Source organism: Rhinopithecus roxellana, chromosome 19 (genome assembly GCF_007565055.1).
Source record: "Rhinopithecus roxellana isolate Shanxi Qingling chromosome 19, ASM756505v1, whole genome shotgun sequence".
NCBI classification, from domain to species: domain Eukaryota; kingdom Metazoa; phylum Chordata; class Mammalia; order Primates; family Cercopithecidae; genus Rhinopithecus; species Rhinopithecus roxellana.
This window is the reverse complement of record NC_044567.1, coordinates 47,392,260-47,411,803: the sequence shown is the minus strand read 5'-3', so window position 1 is coordinate 47,411,803 and position 19,544 is coordinate 47,392,260. Positions and strand designations below refer to the sequence as shown.

Here is a 19,544-nt window from a genome sequence, read left to right as displayed (position 1 = left end):
ATGTTGCCCAGACTGGTCCCAAGCTCCTGAGCTCAGGCAATCTGCCCGCCTCTGCCTCCCAAAGTGCTGGGATTACAGGCGTGAGCCACCAGTGCCTGGCCCCATCCCTGGGTGGTCTTACTCTTGGTTCTGTCTACCGCCTTTAGGCCAAAGTCTCCCAGATCCATATCTCCTGCCCAGATTTTTCTCTAGATTGCAGACCCGCCTGTCCTACTTAAATGCCTCATAGACACTGGTAACTAAACACCTGTGAGTCTGAACTCTTCTTGCTTAAAGCTTTTCATTTCCCATCTTGGTGTCTAAATGGTGACACCACCATCTACTCAGGAACTCAAGCTAGGAACCTGGCGTCGTCCCTGATCCCTTCTTTCTGCTTTCTCCTTCCATTCAGTCCATTTTCAGGTCTTATCTGTTCCCTATCCTGGCACTTCCCCAGATCTCTCCACTCCTCTCCACGTTGACACCGTTGCCTGAATTTAGGCCCGGATCATGTCTTATCTGGATCGCTCTGGCAGCCTCCTATTTGACTTACCTGAATCCGTTCAGTGTCCTTGGTGTTAGAAACCACTGGGTGGTCTCCTGGTACCCACAGGCTGAAGTCCACACTTGTGAGGGTGGCCTACAGAGCGCTCCCTCTCCCATGTGGCCTGTCCCTCACCGTACTGGGATCTTCCAGCACACACCCTGCCCTCTACTGCTGAGCTCTCCACCTGTGTGTCCTTTCCCCTCTGGTTCCCCTGACTGACTTTTTAAAAAAATTCATTAAATTTTTGGGCCAGGCACGGCGGCTCACGCCTGTAATCCCAGCACTTCGAGAGGCCGAGGCGGGTGGATCACTTGAGGCCAAAAGTTCAGACCCAGCCTGGCCAACATGGTGAAACTGCATTTCTACTGAAAATACAAAAATTAGCCAGCCGTGGTGGCGCACACCTGTAATCCCAGCTACTTGGGAGGCTGAGGCAGGAGAATCGCTTTAACCCGGGATGTAGAACTTGCAGTGAGCCGAGATTGTTCCACTGCACTCCAACCTGGGCAACAGAGCGAGACTCTAGAGTCTGAAAAATAAATAAATAAATAAAATAAAGGTAAAAATTTCTTAAATTTTTATTATTCATTTATTTTTATTTCTATAACTTTCTCGGGTGAATGTTGTCTTCTCACTTATATACTTTTTTTCAAAGATTCGTGGGTACGTGTGCAGCTTTTTACATGAGTATATTATGTAACATTGGGGTTTGAGTTTCTATTGAACCCATCACTCAAATAGTGAGCATGGTATTCAATACGAGTTTTTCAACCCTCTCCCCTTTCTTCCCTCCCCGTTTTGCAGTGCTTAATGTCTATTGTTCCCGTGTTTATGTCCATGTGTACCCATGGTTTAGCTCCCACTTATAAGTGAGAACATGTGGTATTTCATTTTCTGTTTCTACTTTCATTCACTTAGGATAGTGGCCTCCAGCTTCATCCATGTTGCTGCAAAAAACAGGAATTCTTTATTTTTTTGGCTGTGTAGTATTCTATGGTGTACCTGTACCACATTTTCTTTATCCAGTCCACCATCGATGGACACTCAGGTTGACTCCATGGCCTTACTGTTATGACCAGTGCTGTGATAAATGTATGAGTGCAGGTGTCTTTTTGATACAATGATTTATTTTCCTTTGGGTTGATACGCAGGGGCAGAATTGCTGAGTTGAGTTTTTAGTTCTTTGAAAAATCACCGTACTTTTTTTCCACAGGAGTTGAACCAATTTACATTCCAACCAACAATGCCTAAGCATTCTCTTTTCTCTGCATCCTCACCAATATCTGTTATTTTCTGACCTTTTTTTTTTTTTTTGAGACGGAATCTCGCTCTGTCGCCTAGGCTGGAGTGCAGTGGCTGGATCTCAGCTCACTGCAAGCTCCGCCTCCCGGGTTTTCTCTATTCTCCTGCCTCAGCCTCCCGTGTAGCTGGGACTACAGGCGCCCGCCACCTCGCCCGGCTAGTTTTTTGTATTTTTTGGTAGAGACGGGGTTTCACCGTGTTAACCAGGATGATCTCGATCTCCGGCCTCCCAAAGTGCTGGGATTACAGGCTTGAGCCACCGCACCCGGCCTATTCTCTGACTTTTTAATAATAGCCATTGGACTGATGCGAGATAGTATTTCATCGTAGCTTTAATTTGCATTTCCCTGGTGATTAGCGATGATGAGCAGGTTTTAATCTGTTTGTTGACCACTCGTATGTCTTCTTTGGAGAGGTGTCTTTCATGTCCTTTGCTCACTTTTTAATAGGGCTGTTTGTTTTTGTTGACTTACGTCCCTTATATATTCTGGATATTAGTCCTTTGTCAGATGCATAGTGTGCAAAAATTTCCTCCCATCCTGTCGGCTGCCTCTTTTATTCTGTTGATAGCTTCTTTTGCTGTGCAGACCTCTTTAGTTTACGTAAGTCCCATTTTTCAATGTTTGTTTATGTTGCATTTGCTTTTGAGGTCTCAGTCATTCCTCTGGCCAGGTCCTGCCTATCTGTCCTTCAGAGCAGCCCAGGGTGTGCGTCCCCAGACACCTGAGTGCATTAGAATGATCTCTTGTGTGCTCCTCCCATTAGCCTATCGGCCCCTTAAGGGTGGGGATTGTTAGGTTTGTACATTTCTTGGAATAGCATCTCCATAAACATTGAATGAGGCCCTCTTTCTTTTTGTATCAGAGCTGTGGTCGGGGGAGGTAATCTCACCCTCTGGTGACAATCTGATTTCTATGTAAAGAGGGAAGTTGGGCGACAGCCACACCTCTTTCTTTCCCTGTGCTAAGGAGTTTTGTACAATAAACTTGGAGCATGAAGGTACCTGTTTTCCTTTTCCACTTGCATGTTTAAATTCTAGTCGAAGAGTAGACTGTGGATTGAGGCAGAAAGAGACGAACATTTTAGGTTTATTAGTAAGACTGATTTAAGGCTCCTGCTCAGATGTGAGTCCAGTTTGGGCTTTCAAATGTATTCCCCCAGAATTAAATGATGCACCCACTGACCTCCGCCAAGGCAGATCTCCCCAATGCAGATCTCCATCATTGTGGAAATGGAAAATTTGGGGTACCTAAAGAAAGAAGCTTAGATCTAGGGGTCCCCAGTTTGTCTCCTCAGAATGGAATATTTGTCACATACTTCGTCTTCCATCTGCCAGGCAGAGCTGCTTCCAGGAAACGCAAGGCACGGATGGGGGAGAACGGCAGGTGGCTAGGTTGTAGGACATAGGTAGGCCTAATGACAGGAGGTAGAGCCCACCTTCTTCTACAATCCCACCAATCAGATAAGGCGCTTCTCCCCCTTGGAAGGAGTGAGGATGAGGAGGCAGCATGATTCTCTGCATCTACAGGAAAATGAGGGGGCAATCAGTGTTTGTCCCAACCTATCAGGGCTCGCCGGGCTGGGAGAACTTTTCCCAGACATACCTTGTTCCTTGCTCCCTCCTGGCTCACTCAGGAAGGTGCCACAACTCCAGCTCAGACCTGTCCATGCTCAGCCATAGGACTTTGTGCCTTCCATGAGCTCAAAACCTGTTATCAGATCATCTTAGTGATAGTTTGGGACTCATCTGACATCCTCCTTTCCTTGCAACACATTTGAAACACTCCTTTGGGTGCGGACGTTGCCATCACTTGTATCTGTTCCTATTGATTTCAGGATAAAACCTCATGTCCTTCACTTTGCTCTCTTCCCACCTCTTCTGTATTGAGGCTGATCCACCTTTTCTGAAATGGGCTGGGCCCAAGTAGTTGGAAAGAGCTACAGGTTGACAGGGCACTGGGATTTTCTATATACTGGAGGGTTTGGAAGGAGAAGACTTCTTAGGTCGTGGAGGGGGGCTTAAGGGTGCTCCTTCTGTACTGCAGTGGGGGAAAGGTAGCAGCTCTTTGGGCTTCCTCAGTATTGGGTATTTGTGTAGGATGGTCAAGTGGAAGTGCCCTGTAGACACTGAGAGGGTAGCTGTGGCTGCAGTGGAACAGCTGATCTATCTCCTCAAAGTAATCCCAAATCTATAGAGCTCACAAGCTCCCATGGGAGTGAGGGGAGGGCACTATGAGGTAGTTCTGAAGGTCTGAGACGGAGGCTTCAGCCGACTTAGCAGCCTCCGAGGATGGCTGACCTTGGCTTACAGGCAGTTTGGGTATTTCTGTTTGGAACATCAGTCCCCGGGTTGCGGGGAGACTGCTGAGCCCTGAAGAGCTGTGGGAAGGAGGTCCCGTGTTTTCTGATGGGCTCCCTTGTTCTCTTCTCAGGGCTTTGCATCTCAGGAGGCCAGGAGGCCCTCCACATGTCAAGCTGGCGGTGGAGTGGGATAGCTCTGTCAAGGAGCGGTGAGTTCAAGGGAATTTGCCTCCTGCAGAGCTGAGACAGGGCCTGTCTGTGCCCAGGTTTCCCTGGATGCAGCTTCCCCCAGCATGGCTGCAGACAGGGTGCCCACATCTTTGAGCCAGTGTAACCCGTTCCTGCGAGATGCCTGAGTGAGAATTTTCTGTATGTAAATAACAGTGACAGGAATGGAGTGACGGTGGTGGTGGGTGAAGTCAAGAGTAGTAACTGCAGTCACAGTAGACACTTATGTAGCACCCACCCACTCACCCCGTGCCAGTCACTGCTCTGAACACTTTACGTGTGTATAGGGGATTTATTTCATCTTCTTCACACCCTATGTGTGGGTGGTTTGGGGTGGGTACTCCTGTAATCCACATTTCTCAGAGGTGGAAACTGAGGCACAGAGAGGTTAAGCAATTGCTGGAGGGCACACAGCTCGTACACTGGTAGAGCTGGGGTTTGAACCCAGACCCTCTGGCTGGAGTCCATGCTCCTCATTACCATACTTGGCTACCCCTGAGGTATCTCAGAGGTACTGAGGGCATCAGCCTTGCTTTAAGAAAGGACGTTGTTCACTGCAGCAAGTATTTATTGATCAACTACTAGGTGCCAGGCCCTGTGCTAGGATGAGGAAAACAAAGATGAATAAGCCAAGGACCTGGTCCCTGTAGAAGCTGGTGGGGGAGAGAGAATTCCAGTAGAATATAGTGCTGAGTCCGAAGGATGCCTGCAGCTCCCCAGGAACCCATAGACAGGGCACGGTAGCGTCGCCTGGCCAATGCCTTGTGGCGGGTTTGCTGTGAGTAGAGACATAGACAAAACCTGTCTCGGAGCGGAAAAGTCCTGAACGCTGTGGGTGTCCTCTCCATGCAGCCTGTTCGGGAGCCTCCAGGAGGAGCGGGCGCAGGATGCCGACAGCGTGTGGCAGCAGCAGCAGGCGCACCAGCAGCACAGCTGTACCTTGGATGAATGTTTTCAGTTCTACACCAAGGAGGAGCAGGTCCCGCCCTGGGGGTCCATGCCCCGGCCGGGAAGGGGGCTGGCTGCCTTTGGTGGGTTGGCCACGTGCCGCGGGGGCCTCACAGTCCGGGTGGTTTCCTTTCCTTTCCAGCTGGCCCAGGACGACGCCTGGAAGTGTCCGCACTGCCAAGTCCTGCAGCAGGGGATGGTGAAGCTGAGTTTGTGGACGCTGCCTGACATCCTCATCATCCACCTCAAAAGGTTCTGCCAGGTGGGCGAGAGAAGAAACAAGCTCTCCACGCTGGTGAAGTTTCCACTCTCTGGACTCAACATGGCTCCCCATGTGGCCCAGAGAAGCAGCAGCCCTGAGGCAGGACTGGGCCCCTGGCCTTCCTGGAAGCAGCCGGGCTGCCTGCCCACCAGTTACCCACTGGACTTCCTGTACGACCTGTATGCTGTCTGCAACCACCACGGCAACCTGCAAGGTGGGCATTACACAGGTGAGCCTTGCCTTGCCTTTCTGCCAATGCAGCTGTGGCCACAGCCTCGAGATGTCCCTGGAATGGGTGCTGCTCGGATGCTGAGCTCCTTGGGGCACTTAGTGAGATCTGACCCCTCACCCACCGCACACCAGGGCATGTGCGACAGCAGAAGGGACCTTGTCCCAGCTACAGAGTTGACGTTGAGTTAGGTTGGAGGTTGGAATATATAAAGTTAGGCCTGATGCAATAGCTCATGCCTGTAATCCCAGCACTTTGGGAGGCTGAGGTGGAAGAATCACTTGAGGCCATGAGTTCAAGACCAGCCTAGGCAACAAAGTGAGACCCTGTCTCTACAAAAAAAATGAAGAAAAAAAAATGAACTAGGCATTGTGGCTTACACTTGTAGTCCTAGCTGCTCAGGAGGCTGAGATAGGAGGATCCCTTGAGCCCAGGAGGCTGAGGCTGTGGTGAACCATGATTGTACCACTGTACTCCAGCCTGGGCAATAGAGCGAGACCCTGTCTCCAAAACAAATAAACCAACAAACAGAGGTTAGTTATCACCCGAATTTTCAACCATATGAAATATGGGAGGTCATTATTGGAACCGAGAGAGTGACGTCCATTCTCATCTGCGATTCAGCGTGAGGAATCTTTCTTATCGGATTTGGTGGCCTTGTGTTCTGTGGCGTACTTTTCACATTTCTCTGGGGAACTTCAGAGCAGCGGATGAAGGGAAGGGCAGAAACAAACGACCAGACGATTTTCTCCATTGTTTATAATCATCCCTTTGAGGGCTTTCACAGAGTGTCATGATGGATCATTTTTCTCAATTATGTCTTGTTTGTTTGCTTCTCCCCCACCAGGGTATCTCAGTGACGGTGAGAAGTCTATTGGTAGCTGTAGCAGTTGAGCGTTTCCACCATGCAGATAGTGTGGAGGGTCATCGGGGTGAGCCTTAGCAGTCCAAGGGGTTTAGGGCATGATTTCTGTCATTGGAGAATGGATGGAACAGGCCCCCATGGAGAAAGAGAAATGAGGGTGCAGTTACAGGCTGGGGACCACCTGATTGGACAGAGATGCGCTGGACGGTCGGGTTACACCGGGCCAGCCTGGGCTGGTCACGGTGAGGGTTATGGGGGCCACCAAAGCCGCTTTCAGCTCACAGTGGCCGCCTTAGGCTGCTGTGCGGTGCCAGCCTGTTCTTCCACAGCTGTCCTGCTCCAGATGAGGCCTTGCCACCTTTGTAACTGCTGGGACCATTCTGTCCAGCCACTTCCCCTGTCTCACTTCTCTGGGCTGAAAATAGCTCAGCAGGAATCCCTTGAGGCCCATATATATCTTGGGAGGAGGCATCTCTGTTACTCAGATTTTTTTTTTTTTTTTTTTTTTTAGCTAAGAGCGTTACGGCTGAATGAGTCCCCGTGCACACGAGTGGTGAAAATAAGGACAGCTGGAACCTGGACTTTGTCATTTTCCATGCTGAACGTGCTGCCTCCCCGTCTATAAACCCACAGGGTGGCCCCAACATAAATGAAGGGCAGTGATGTAAAACCACAGCAGGGAGTTAGAAGTAGCATAGGAGTGAGAAGCGTTGGTGTCTGCCTTATGGAAAGCGAGATCCAGACCCCTCCTGGGGTGAGCATTGCAGAGCAGAATGCCCGATCTGGGAGGCAGTGGTTTGGCAGCAGAAGGGATACAGTCCCTGAGAGGTTCCCCTTGCAGAGATCTCCTGGGTCTATGTTTGCACACACAGTGTACCACTATCTGCCAGGAAAGAACCTACTTAATACTAAAACCAAAGGGAGAGGAGCCCAAGGGGAATAAGGGACTGGCGAGGTGGGAGGCAGGGCAGTGTCTGCAGCCAGCACAGCCCTGGGTAAGACCCGGGCCACTTGCTCTCATCTGCGCCAGCATACACCATCTTTTCCCTCAAGACAGTCTGCACCGCCCATTAAATGGCAGAGCCTGGGCTTCACACCTGGGTCACCCTGGCTCCAGGGTCAGTAGCTTCTGCCCTGCCGAGATGAGTGATTCCTATTATGAACAAGTCTCCAAGCCATGTAGGGTGTTGTCGATGAGTGTCAACTCCCTCATTTAGGTGAAGCACACCCTCGGTGACTTCCTAGGAAAGAGTGATGGGAGCTTGACCTCTGGAGTGCTTACGTGTCGGGAAATGCCTTTATTCTCACACCTGATTGATAGCCTGGTGGGATATAACGTCCTTGATGGAAAATCAACAATGTTGCTTCATGTGGAGTGGGGTTTTGCTGTTGAGAATGAATCAGGCCAGTTTGATTTCTGTTCCTTTGTCTAGGATAGGATATATTTTTTCTCTCTGGAAGCCTTTTCAGGTTCTTTATCACAGGTGCTCTGGAATTTCATGGAGTGTGCTTACCTGTGGGTCTTTCTCATTGCTTGTGTTGGGACCTGCATTCAGGGGACCTGTGTGTCTGCAGACACGTGATCTTCAGGTCTGGGAAATAATCTTTGTGCTTTTTTGTTTTGTTTTGTTTGTGAGATGGAATCTCACTATGTCACCCAGGCTAGAGTGCAGTGGTGCGATCTCGGCTCACTGCAATCTCTGCCTCCTGGGTTCAAGTGATTCTCCTGCCCCAGCCTCCTGAGTAGCTGGGACTACAGGTGCCCGCCACCACGCCCGGCTGATTTTTGTATTTTTTAGTAGAGACGGGGTTTCGCCATGTTGGCCAGGCTGGTCTTGAACTCCTGACCTCAAATGATCTGCCTTTCTCGGCCTCCCAAAGTGCTGGGATTACAGGCGTGAGCCACTGTGCCTGGCCTAGTCTTAGGTTTCTTTTTCAGAGCATCCTGGTTTTGTTTTGAGTCCTCACTTGGCTTGACTTCTTGTGATTCCTGACACATCCAGTACTGAGCCTCTGCGGCTACAGCTGGTGGGTGGCCCCCTTCCTGCCCCCCTGCATCCCTCCACCTCCCCCAGGCACTCTGTGTTGAACCCCTTCCTTGACAGAGGCGAGTGTGTGACCTCCACTCTATCTGCTTGCTGGGCCCTCAAAGCTGAGCTGTTGCTTTCTATCTCATGTCTTTTGACATTTTTATTCCTTTTTAATTATTTGCTTCTTGGAAGTATGATAGTTCTACCACATTTCAGAGTTTTAGAAATCTCAAATGCCTTTTGTTTCATTTTAAATGCGTTGAGTAGGTAACGCATGCCTATATTTCAAAATTCACGCAGCCTAAAAAACAGGGACAGTGACAAGTCTTGATTCTATCTTTGTTCCTCATCTACCCCCTCCTCATTTATAGGTAACCATTTTTAGTAGTTTCTTGTGTACTATTCTTCCACAATTTCTTTATGTAAATACAAGCAATTGTGAGTATATTTTTATATATACATATATATGTGTTGATTTTATATATTTTCCTCCCCTCCCCCTAATTTAAGTAAAAGTACTATCTGCTGTGTTGCACCTGGCTTTTTTTTTTTCCCTGAAAATCTATCTTGGAAATCTTTTCATGTCCTCATTTCTAGACAGCTTCTCCATCTTCTTTTATAAATGTAAATGCACTAAATAAATATAACAATTTATTAAATACTCTGTAGATGGACGTTGGACTGATTCATTCTTCTACTATTACAAATGTTGGCTGTCGGCTGGGTGTAGTGGCTCACGCCTGTAATCCCAGCACTTTGGGAGGCTGAGGCAGGCAGATCATTTGAGGTTAGGAGTTCAAGACCAGCCTGGCCAACATGATGAAACCCTGTCTCTACCAAAAATACAAAAATCAGCCAGGCGTGGTGGCATCTGCCTGTAGTCCCAGCTACTAGGAGGGCTGAGGCAGGAGAATTGCTTGAACCCAGAGGTGGAGATTGCAATGAGCCAAGATCGCACCACTGCACTCCAGCCTGGGTGACAGAGCGAGTCTCTTTCTCAATTTTTAAAAAAAGCACACACACACACAAATACTGCTGTCAGTAACCCTTTAGATATGTCATTTTCTAGATATGGAAGTTTATTGGCGGGATAAATTCTCAGACTTGGAATAGCTGTGTCTGTGTTGTAACAAGCATGAACAAGATGTCCTGCACAAAGGGTCATAGCAGTTAGCAGTCTGATAACAGTAAGAGAACACCTGGTTCTCTGTAGCCTCTCCAGTAGAGTGTGCAATCACACTTTCGGATTTTTGCCAATCTAATAGGAGGAAAATGGTATCTCTGTGTAAGTCGAATATTTAGCATCTTAATAGTGTGAGCTTGAGCATCTTTTCGTATGTTTGAGTCATTATGGTCCCTTTCCTGTAAACTGTCTCTCTGTGTCCTTGACTGTTTTTCAAATAAATTATTAGTCTTTTTCCCATCAATTTCTAGATGCTCTAATTCTTTTTTTTTTTTTTTTTTGAGACGGAGTTTCGCTCTGTCGCCCAGGCTGGAGTGCAGTGGCCGGATCTCAGCTCACTGCAAGCTCCGCCCCCCGGGTTTACGCCATTCTCCTGCCTCAGCCTCCCGAGTAGCTGGGACTACAGGCGCCCACTACCTCGCCCGGCTAGTTTTTTGTATTTTAGTAGAGACGGGGTTTCACCGTGTTAGCCAGGATGGTCTCGATCTCCTGACCTCGTGATCCGCCCGTCTCGGCCTCCCAAAGTGCTGGGATTACAGGCTTGAGCCACCGCGCCCGGCCAATGCTCTAATTCTTAATGGACTCTGAGATTCACCTCTTTTCTGTAATATAAATTGCAAGTATTCGTTCCCTGTGTAACATCTGTCAGTTGGCTATTCCTATGGAAATTTTTTGCCATGCAGAAAATTTTTATTTTTGCTTTTCTAGGTAAAATTGTCAATCATTTGGATTTTGAGTCATGATTAGAAAGCCTTTTTCACTCTAAGATTAAAAAGTGTTTCTCTTGAGTTTTCTATTTGGTTTTAGCTTATTACATTTAAATCCTTGGTTTGGAGTTTCTTAACATTCTTGAGAGAAAGAGATCCAACTTTATCCCCTGGGAGTTGCCAATTTGTCCCAAGATCACTACTAATGGAAAAGCCAAATTTATTCCTTGAGATGCCATCTGCCATATTAGATAATTTTTTTTTTTGGCCAGGCGCGGTGGCTCAAGCCTGTAATCCCAGCACTTTGGGAGGCCGAGACGGGCGGATCACGAGGTCAGGAGATCGAGACCATCCTGGCTAACACGGTGAAACCCCGTCTCTACTAAAATACAAAAAACTAGCCGGGCGAGGTAGTGGGCACCTGTAGTCCCAGCTACTCGGGAGGCTGAGGCAGGAGAATGGTGTGAACCCGGGAGGCGGAGCTTGCAGTGAGCTGAGATCCGGCCACTGCACTCCAGCCCGGGCGACAGAGCAAGACTCCATCTCAGAAAATAATAATAATAATTTTTTTTTTTTTTTTGAGATGGAGTCTCACTCCGTTACCCAGGCTGGAGTGCAATGGCACGATATCGGCTCACTGAAACCTCCGCCTCCTGGGTTCTAGCGATTTTCCTGCCTCAGCCTCCTGAGTAACTGGGACTACAGGCACATGCCACCATACCCAGCTAATTTTTTGTATTTTTAGTAGACAAGGTTTCACTGTGTTAGCCAGGCTGATCTCGAACTCCTGACCTCGTGATCTGCCTGCCTCGGCCTCCCAAAGGGCTGGGATTAGAGGCGTGAGTCTCCGTGCCCAGCCAGGGATTTTTATGACTAGAACAAACATATGTAAGAGGCTTCTCATATTGTAGGCCCCAACAATTGGTAGCTTTCAGGCTGCCGTATACTTTTACATAAATGCTGTCATACCATAGATGTATTTTTTGTTTTTAGTGGATTTTTGTTTGCCATATTACATATCAAAATAAACTTAAAAGATGTTAAATGAAATAAAATATTATGATGAGGCACTTGACTAAATGGCAAAATGAAACACTGGGTTCCATCGTGACCTCCTGGTGTGCACATCTCTTTACATTTGTGCGTATGTGTGTTTCTGTGTACATACATAGATTAAGACAAAACAGAATTTCATGACACGATAATTACATTTACTACATGTGATATACCTTAGTCCATTCTATTCCGGAATAACATATTAATTAATTTTAAAAATGCTTTGGCTGGGCGCGGTGGCTCACGCCTGTAATCCCAGCACTTTGGGAGGCCAAGACAGGCAGATCAAGAGGTCAGGAGATCGAGACCATCCTGGCTAATACAGTGAAACCCCGTCTCTACTAAAAATACAAAAAAATTAGCCAGGTGTGTTGGTGGGCGCCTGTAGTCCCAGCTACTTGGGAGGCTGAGGCAGGAGAATGGAGTGAACCCGGGAGGCAGAGCTTGCAGTGAGCCGAGATCATGGCACTGCACTCCAGCCTGGGCAACACAGCGAGACTCCATCTCAAAAAAAACAAACAAAAGAAAAAAACTTTAAAATATTTTATTTTTTATTTATTAAACATTTCTTTTTAGGTGCACTGATTACCAGTGTCCTGATGGGCTGATGACTGGCAATTTGGGAGACACCGAACTATATAGAAATCCAGGATCTTTGCTCATTAATTCACCGCACAAATATCTATTAAGTACCCGTTTCTATGCCAGACCCTGCACGAGGTCCTGGAGCTTCAGTGATGAACAAGACAAATATAAGGCCTGCCCTCATGGGACTTCAGTCTCACTTTGGGGACAGACAATAAAAAGATGCTTATCGTTTTAGCACTTGCACTACCTGGCATTTTGAAAGGGTGACTGATCGACCGATTGACTGTGTCTGTGATAGTTATAAGGCCTCTCCAAGGACGTCACAAGTAGGCTCAGAGCTAAGGATGAGATAGAACTGCTGTGTGAACAATGGGAGGAATTGCATTATGAGCAGAGCCCGTAGCATGTGCAAAGGCCCTGAGGCGGAGAGCATTCAGTGTGTTTAAGACATGATGAGAGTGGATGAAGTGCAGCCGTTCGGGGCTAAGTGACGAAGGATGGGGCTGGAGAAGTGGGCAGGACACTCTAGGCCACGGATGGGAGTTTGCATTTTTTCCAAAGGGATGATAAATCATTTAAAGGTTCTAAGCAGAGGAGTGAAGACATAATCTAGTGTACAAATCAAACTAGTTGCTCTGCTGTATGGAGAATATGTAGAAGGGATCTAGAGTGGAAGTTGGAATTCCAGTTAGGAGGGTGCTTCAGGGGCTGAGTGAGAGACACCATTGGCTGAGATGTTGGTGTTGACAATCAAGATATTCAAGACATATTTTGAAAGTAGAGTCAATAGGTCTGGCTTTTGGACTAGGTGTGGAGTGGAAGGAAAAGCAAGAGCAAAGATGAACTCCTAGGTGGCTGAATTGGATTACTGTGGAGGTCAGCAAACTGTGACCCACAGGCCAGATCCAGTCTAGGGCCTGTTTGTTGTTGTTGTTTGAGATGGAGTCTTAATCTGTTGCCGGGGCTGGAGTGCAGTGGCACGATCTCAGCTCACTGCAACCTCTGCCGCCTGGGTTCAAGCTATTCTCCTGCCTCAGCCTCCCAAGTAGCTGGGAATACAGGCGCCCACCACTATGCCCAGCTAATTTTTTGTATTTTTAGTAGAGACGGGGTTTCACTATTTTGGCCAGGCTGGCCTTGAACTCCTGACCTTGTGATTCGCCGACCTTGGCCTCCCAAAGTGCTGGGATTACAGGCGTGAGCCATTGTGCCCAGCTGGTTTTTTTGTTTGTTTGTTTTTTTGTTTTTACTTTTTTTACTTTATTAATAATTCATGGATTAAAAACGGTTTTTACAATTTTAAAAGTGGGAGAAAGACGTGCAGAACGTGTGTCAGAGAACATGTGGCCATATGTGACCTGTAAAGCCTCAATATTTGTCATCTGGTCCCTTATGCGAAAAGTTTGCAAACCTCCAGATTACTAGGTTATGCTGTCATTTGCTGACACGTAGAGGGCAAGGAAAAGGATACTTTGTTGTGGTTGTTTGAGAAGTGGTGAGAATATGTATGAACTTTCCTTAGATGTTTGACTTCAGTTCTTAGAAAGAGGTATGCCATGAGCCCAACTGTGATTCTCATCTTCACTTTTATTGCATACTTAATCAGAGATATGCATTTTGAAGCTTCTCAGAAGAAATGAGGTGAATGCTGACATTATTGTTTGGCTACCTGACTTGGGAGCTCCCTTTTATTAGAGATTTTACCTGAGGAAGGGGTAGAATATTCAGTTTACAATAACAGTACTCTTGGCCGGGCATGGTGGCTCACGCCTGTAATCCCAACACTTTGGGAGGCCGAGGTGGTGGATCACCTTAGGTCAGGAGTTCAAGACCAGTCTGGCCAACATGGTGAAACCCCGTCTCTAATAAAAATACAAATATTAGCCGGGTGTGGTGGCGGCACCTGTAATCCCAGCTACCCAGGAGGCTGAGGCAGAATTGCTAGAACCTGGGAGACGGAGGTTGCTGTGAGCCGAGAAGGCGCCATTTCACTCCAGCCTGGGCAAAAGAGCGAAACTCTGTCTCCAAAATAAATAAATAAATAAATAAAAATAAAAATAAAAATAATAACAGCACTCGATATCAGTAAGAATCTGTGGGTATAACCTATTGATCTTTTCTGATTCCAAAAAAGTTCATTTCTGGCCAAAAATGGACTGTTTTTTTTTTTTTTTTTCTCATTCTGATTTAAACATACCACTTTTTTAGCTATGCCAGTGGGAAATGTCTTCCTACCTTTTGGGGCTCCAGTAACTGAGACTTGGGGTTGGGACCTTTGCAGCCTACTGCCGGAACTCTCTGGATGGCCAGTGGTACAGTTACGATGACAGCACGGTGGAACCGCTTCGAGAAGATGAGGTCAACACCAGAGGGGCTTACATCCTCTTCTATCAGAAGCGGAACAGCATCCCTCCCTGGTCAGCCAGCAGCTCCATGAGAGGTAGGTGCTGCTGCTCATGACAGGAGGGGGTGTGGTGAAGTCACTTTAAGGACTGGGAAGAGGCTCAGCAGGACCAGGAGAGGTTGGCAAGGATCTGAAAGAGGAAGCCCGGGCTGCTGCTGTAGAATCTGAGTGGCACAGACTAGTTGCTCATTTGCCAGGGTGTGGGATGGATAGATGATAATTCAGGAAAGGAGAAAAGGATAATTATTTGTATTCAGGGCAAGTGACACTTGGCAGTGTGGAATTCCATATTCCTAGTCTCATATGACAGCAGGTTTTATTAGGTGTGTGTAATATAAACTGATGTCAGTCCTATTGGAAAGGCAGGGCAGTTATAAAGGATCCTGGACTTTTCTAGGAAAGGTACCTTTTTTTTTTTTTGAGAGGGAGTCTCGCTCTGTCACCAGGCTGGAGTGCAGCGGCATGATCTTGGCTTACTGCCACCTCCGCCTCCCGGGTTCAAGCAATTCTCCTGTCTCTGCCTCCCAAGTAGCTGGGACTACAGGCACATGCCACCACCATGCTCGGCTAATTTTTGTATTTTTAGTAGAGACAGGGTTTCACCATGTTGGCCAGGATGGTCTCGATCTCTTGAGCTCTTGATCCGCCCGCCTCAGCCTCTCAAAGGCAGCTGTTTAAACACTGCTACACTCCAGGAATTCATTTATTAGACAGCCTCAAACTTGCTTGGAACTGGAGAAAGAAAGTGCCAAAGCTGATCCTTTCGTATGATTTGTTTCATGCTGCAAACCAACTGTCCTTATCTTTGGAACAAGAGAGCATTAAAAAAAAAAAAATTAAGCAGATTTTCTCCTAACAGTTATCAGAAAATGGCCAAATAAATCCAAGAGTCCTCAGCAGGTCTAAACCAATCCTGACACAAGTTTAGCTTCCATTCACAGAAGGAGATATTGAAAAAAGAAGTAAAAACCTGTCCTATTAGAGAAAAGAAAGTTTTCTAACTGTCCAGTATAATAAAGACAATGTATCCCTATGGTGCAAAAGGTGGGCATCCTTACTGCCCATTGTAAAAGATTTGGTTTCCCTAAACTTGGGATACACTCCTGTAACATGGCTTATTACCTGCTGAACTGTGCGTACTGGGGCCCTGGTACTGGTAATGAAATGTTGCTACTCTGCCTCTGGCTACAGCTCTGAGTAATACAGTCTTTTGGCTCTGGAAAAGAAACAAAAAACATATTTAGGATGCCAAAGCTGGTGACAAGGAATTTCATGGAAAGCATTTCAATGCTTGTCAACGTACTTTCCTTTGCTGCTGTTGTTGTTGTTTTGTTTTTTATTTTTTGAGATGGAGTTTCACTCTTGTTGCCCAGGCTGGAGTACAGTAGCACGATCTCGGCTCACTGCAACCTCCGCCTCCCAGGTTTACACGATCCTCCTGTCTCAGCCTCCTGAGTAACTGGGATTACAGGCGCCCGCCACCACACCCGGCTCATTTTTTGTATGTTTCGTAGAGATGGGATTTCATCATGTAGGTCAGGCTGGTCTCGAACTCCTGACCTCAGGTGATCCGCTCGCCTAGGCCTCCGTAAGTGCTGGGATTACAGGCGTGAGCCACTGCGCCCGGCCCATACTTTCCTTTTTGTGCTCAAATGCCTCTCCCTAAACTTGTAGGCTTCGTCATATGGGTACCCAATCATGGGTTTCCTCTCTCGTCATTGACTGGTTTCTGCAGTTCTGCTCTGATTCTGTAGTTCCAGGGCTGAAGGATGGGGCCGGAATGGGGATCTGGCTGTGAGGTGCTCCCCTAGGACTCTGAAGGGTTAGCGTTGGGCTCAGCCTCCCTCTCTGTGTTTCCTCCACAGGCTCTACCAGCTCCTCCCTGTCCGATCACTGGCTCCTACGGCTCGGGCGCCACACTGGCAGCACAAGGGGAAGCCTGCTGTCCTGGAGCTCCGCCCCCTGCCCCTCCCTGCCCCAGGTTCCCGACTCTCCCGTCTTCACCAACAGCCTCTGCAACCAGGAAAAGGGTACGTTGGTTACATGTGCTTGGTTTATTTTCATTTCCTGTAACGTCCATTGTTATTGCTCTGTATGAAAGTCCTGTCACTTCATAGCCTCGAATGGAAAGCGTCCATCATTATGAGAGGTTTGTTCATCTCTTAAATGGGGTCTTCTACGACCTGCCCCTTCCTTGCCTGCTTCTCCCCATCCTCTTCCCTCCAGCCACAGGTACCTTTTCTCTGCCCTTGTGTAGCTTACTGTCATAAATAAGTAAACCTGGGAACATGGTACTTAAAGAAGGAAGAATGGCAAAGAGAATCAGGGAAGAGGGTATCCGGGCCCGGGGTGGAGGAGGGAGGGTGCACAGGGTCCTGGAGATAGGGTGGGAGGGGAACATCTTTCTAGGGGGTGACACTGAGCAGAGCCCTGAGTGAGGCAGAGTGACTTGTGTAGAAGCCTAGGGTGTGTTCCAGGAGAGGAGCCCTCCAGGGTGAAGGCTGGGAGTGAGCATTGGTTGGGTGAGGGGCTGAAGAAACCAGAGCTGTGGCCAGAGCAGAGACACCCAGGAGTAGAGAGAGCAGGAGTGGACAGGGGCCATGTCAGAACCTACCTTTCCGAGTTTGAGGTATAAAGTTTGAACTCTTCTAAGTGTAGTGGATAGTGAGTGGAGAGGTGTTTTTTGTTTTGTTTTTTTAATGCTTCTGCTTTAATCATTGTTTTTTAAAAACTGACACATAATAATTGTACATATATATGGGGTACATGTGATATTTTGATACATGCGTACAATGTGTAATGGCCAAAGTAGGGTATTTAGAATATCCATCACCTCAAACACTTATAATTTCTTTGTGCCGTGAACATTTCAAATCTCTTCTAGCTATTTATATTAACTGTAGTCACCTTCCTGAGCTATTAAACATCAGAACTTATTTCATCTGTGTATTTGTACTTGTTTTTTTTTTTTTTTTTTTTTTTTTTGAGACAAGAGTCTCACTCTGTCACACAGGCTGGAGTCCAGTGGCACAATCTCGGCTCACTGCCACCTCTGCCTCCCCTCCCAGGTTCGAGCGATTCTCCTGCCTCAGCCTCCAGCTGGGATTACAGGCACCTGCCACTACGCCTAGCTAATTTTTGTACTTTTCATAGAGATGGGGTTTCATCATGTTGGTCAGGCTGATCTCAAACTCCTGACTTCACGTGATTTGCCTGCCTCGGCCTCTCAAAGTGCTGGGATTACAGGTATGAGCCACCGCACCTGGCCTAGTTGTACCTATTAACCCACCTCTCTTCATCCACCCCCATTCCCAGCCTCTGGCAACCATCATTCTATTCCATACCTCCATAAAATTGACTTTTTTTAGCTTGCTGGAGAGTTCTGAGCAGGGAAGTTGCTGATCTGATAGTTTTTAGAGAGTCTACTCTGGCTACTGTGTGGAGAATACATCACAGGGAGGCAAGAGTGGGGACGTAGGAAGGTCATTCAGGAGACTAACATGGTTATATCCAGGTGGGAGACAGTGGTGGTTTGAACTAGCAGGTTAGGTAAGAGATGGTCAAACTGGATATATTTTGAAGCTAGAGCTGCTAGGAATTGCCAGTGTGGGGCGTGCGGTGTGAAGGAAGGAGAAGAGTCAAGGCTAACTCCTTGCTTAGGGTCTAAATAACGAGGGAAGAGCTGCACAGTTAATGAGATGGGAGAAAGTTGGGTAGGAACAGTTCATTTTGGAGGGAAGGCAAGGTTTTTTGACATAATAATTTTGAGAATCCTGGAAGACATCAGTCCCCAGCCTTTTTGGCACCAGGGACCAGTTTCATGGAAGACAATTTTTGCACCGACTCGGGGTGAGGATGGTTTGGGATGAAACTGTTCCACCTCAGATCATCAGCCATGAGATTCTCATCAGGAGCCTGCAACCTGCATCCCTCACGTGCGCAATTCACAATAGGCTTCGTGTTCCCATGAGAATCTAATACCTCCGCTGATCTGACAGGAGGCGGAGCTCAGGCAGTAATGCGAGTGACGGGGAGCAGCTTTAAGTACAGATGAAGCGGCCGGGCGCGGTGGCTCACGCCTGTCATCCCAGCACTTTGGGAGGCCGAGGCGGGCGGATCACAAGGTCAGGAGATCGAGACCATCCTGGCTAATACGGTGAAACCCCGTCTCTACTAAAAATACAAAAAAAATTAGCCGGGCGTGGTGGCAGGCGTCTGTGGTCCCAGCTACTCGGGAGGCTGAGGCAGGAGAATGGTGTGAACCTGGGAGGCGGAGCTTGCAGTGAGTTGAGATCGCGTCACTGCACTCCAGCCTGGGCGACGGAGCAAGACTCCGTCTCAATAAATAAATAAATAAATAAATAAATAAATACAGATGAAGCTTCGCTCACTTGCCCACCACTCACTTCCTGCTCGGTGGCCCGGTTCCTAACAGGCCGTGGATCACTACTTGTCCACAGCCCAGGGGTTGGGGGACCCTGCTAAGACATCACGTCAACGTGATGACTGGGGAGTGGAGAGAAATATTTGAGAGTCATCAGCACATGGATGGAACGGTGCTGGCTGAGCTCCCCTGGGGAAATAGTACAGCTGGAAAAGAATGAAGGCTGGGCACAGTGGCTCACGCCTGTAATCCCAGCACTTTGGGAGGCCGAGGTGGGCGGATCATAGGGTCAGGAGTTTGAGACCAGCCTGATCAACATGGTGAGACCCTGTCTGTACTAAAAATACAAAAAAGTTAGCTGGGCATGGTGGCAGGTGCCTGTAATCCCAGCTACTCAGGAGGCTGAGGCAGGGGAATCACTTGAAGCTGGGACGTAGAGGTTGCAGTGAGCTGAGATCGCGCCACTGCACTCCAGCCTGGGCAACAGAGCAAGACTCCATCTCAAAATAAAAATAAAAAAATGAAGACCCG

At 47.7% G+C, this 19,544-nt stretch overlaps 1 protein-coding gene across 2 annotated transcripts in view; it reads left to right on the top strand.

Moving 5' to 3' along the window:
• USP43 (ubiquitin specific peptidase 43) overlaps positions 1-19,544 on the top strand; it is an 88,317-nt gene that overhangs the window by 51,295 nt on the left and 17,478 nt on the right. Inside the window, exons 10-14 of one of the 2 annotated variants that reach the window (XM_010358262.2) lie at positions 4,261-4,338; positions 5,210-5,336; positions 5,448-5,796; positions 14,507-14,665; positions 16,495-16,659. In XM_010358262.2, the coding sequence (XP_010356564.2) occupies positions 4,261-4,338; positions 5,210-5,336; positions 5,448-5,796; positions 14,507-14,665; positions 16,495-16,659 (878 nt within the window). The remainder of the gene's footprint in view (positions 1-4,260; positions 4,339-5,209; positions 5,337-5,447; positions 5,797-14,506; positions 14,666-16,494; positions 16,660-19,544) is intronic. The other variant, XM_010358263.2, reaches the window with a different exon arrangement.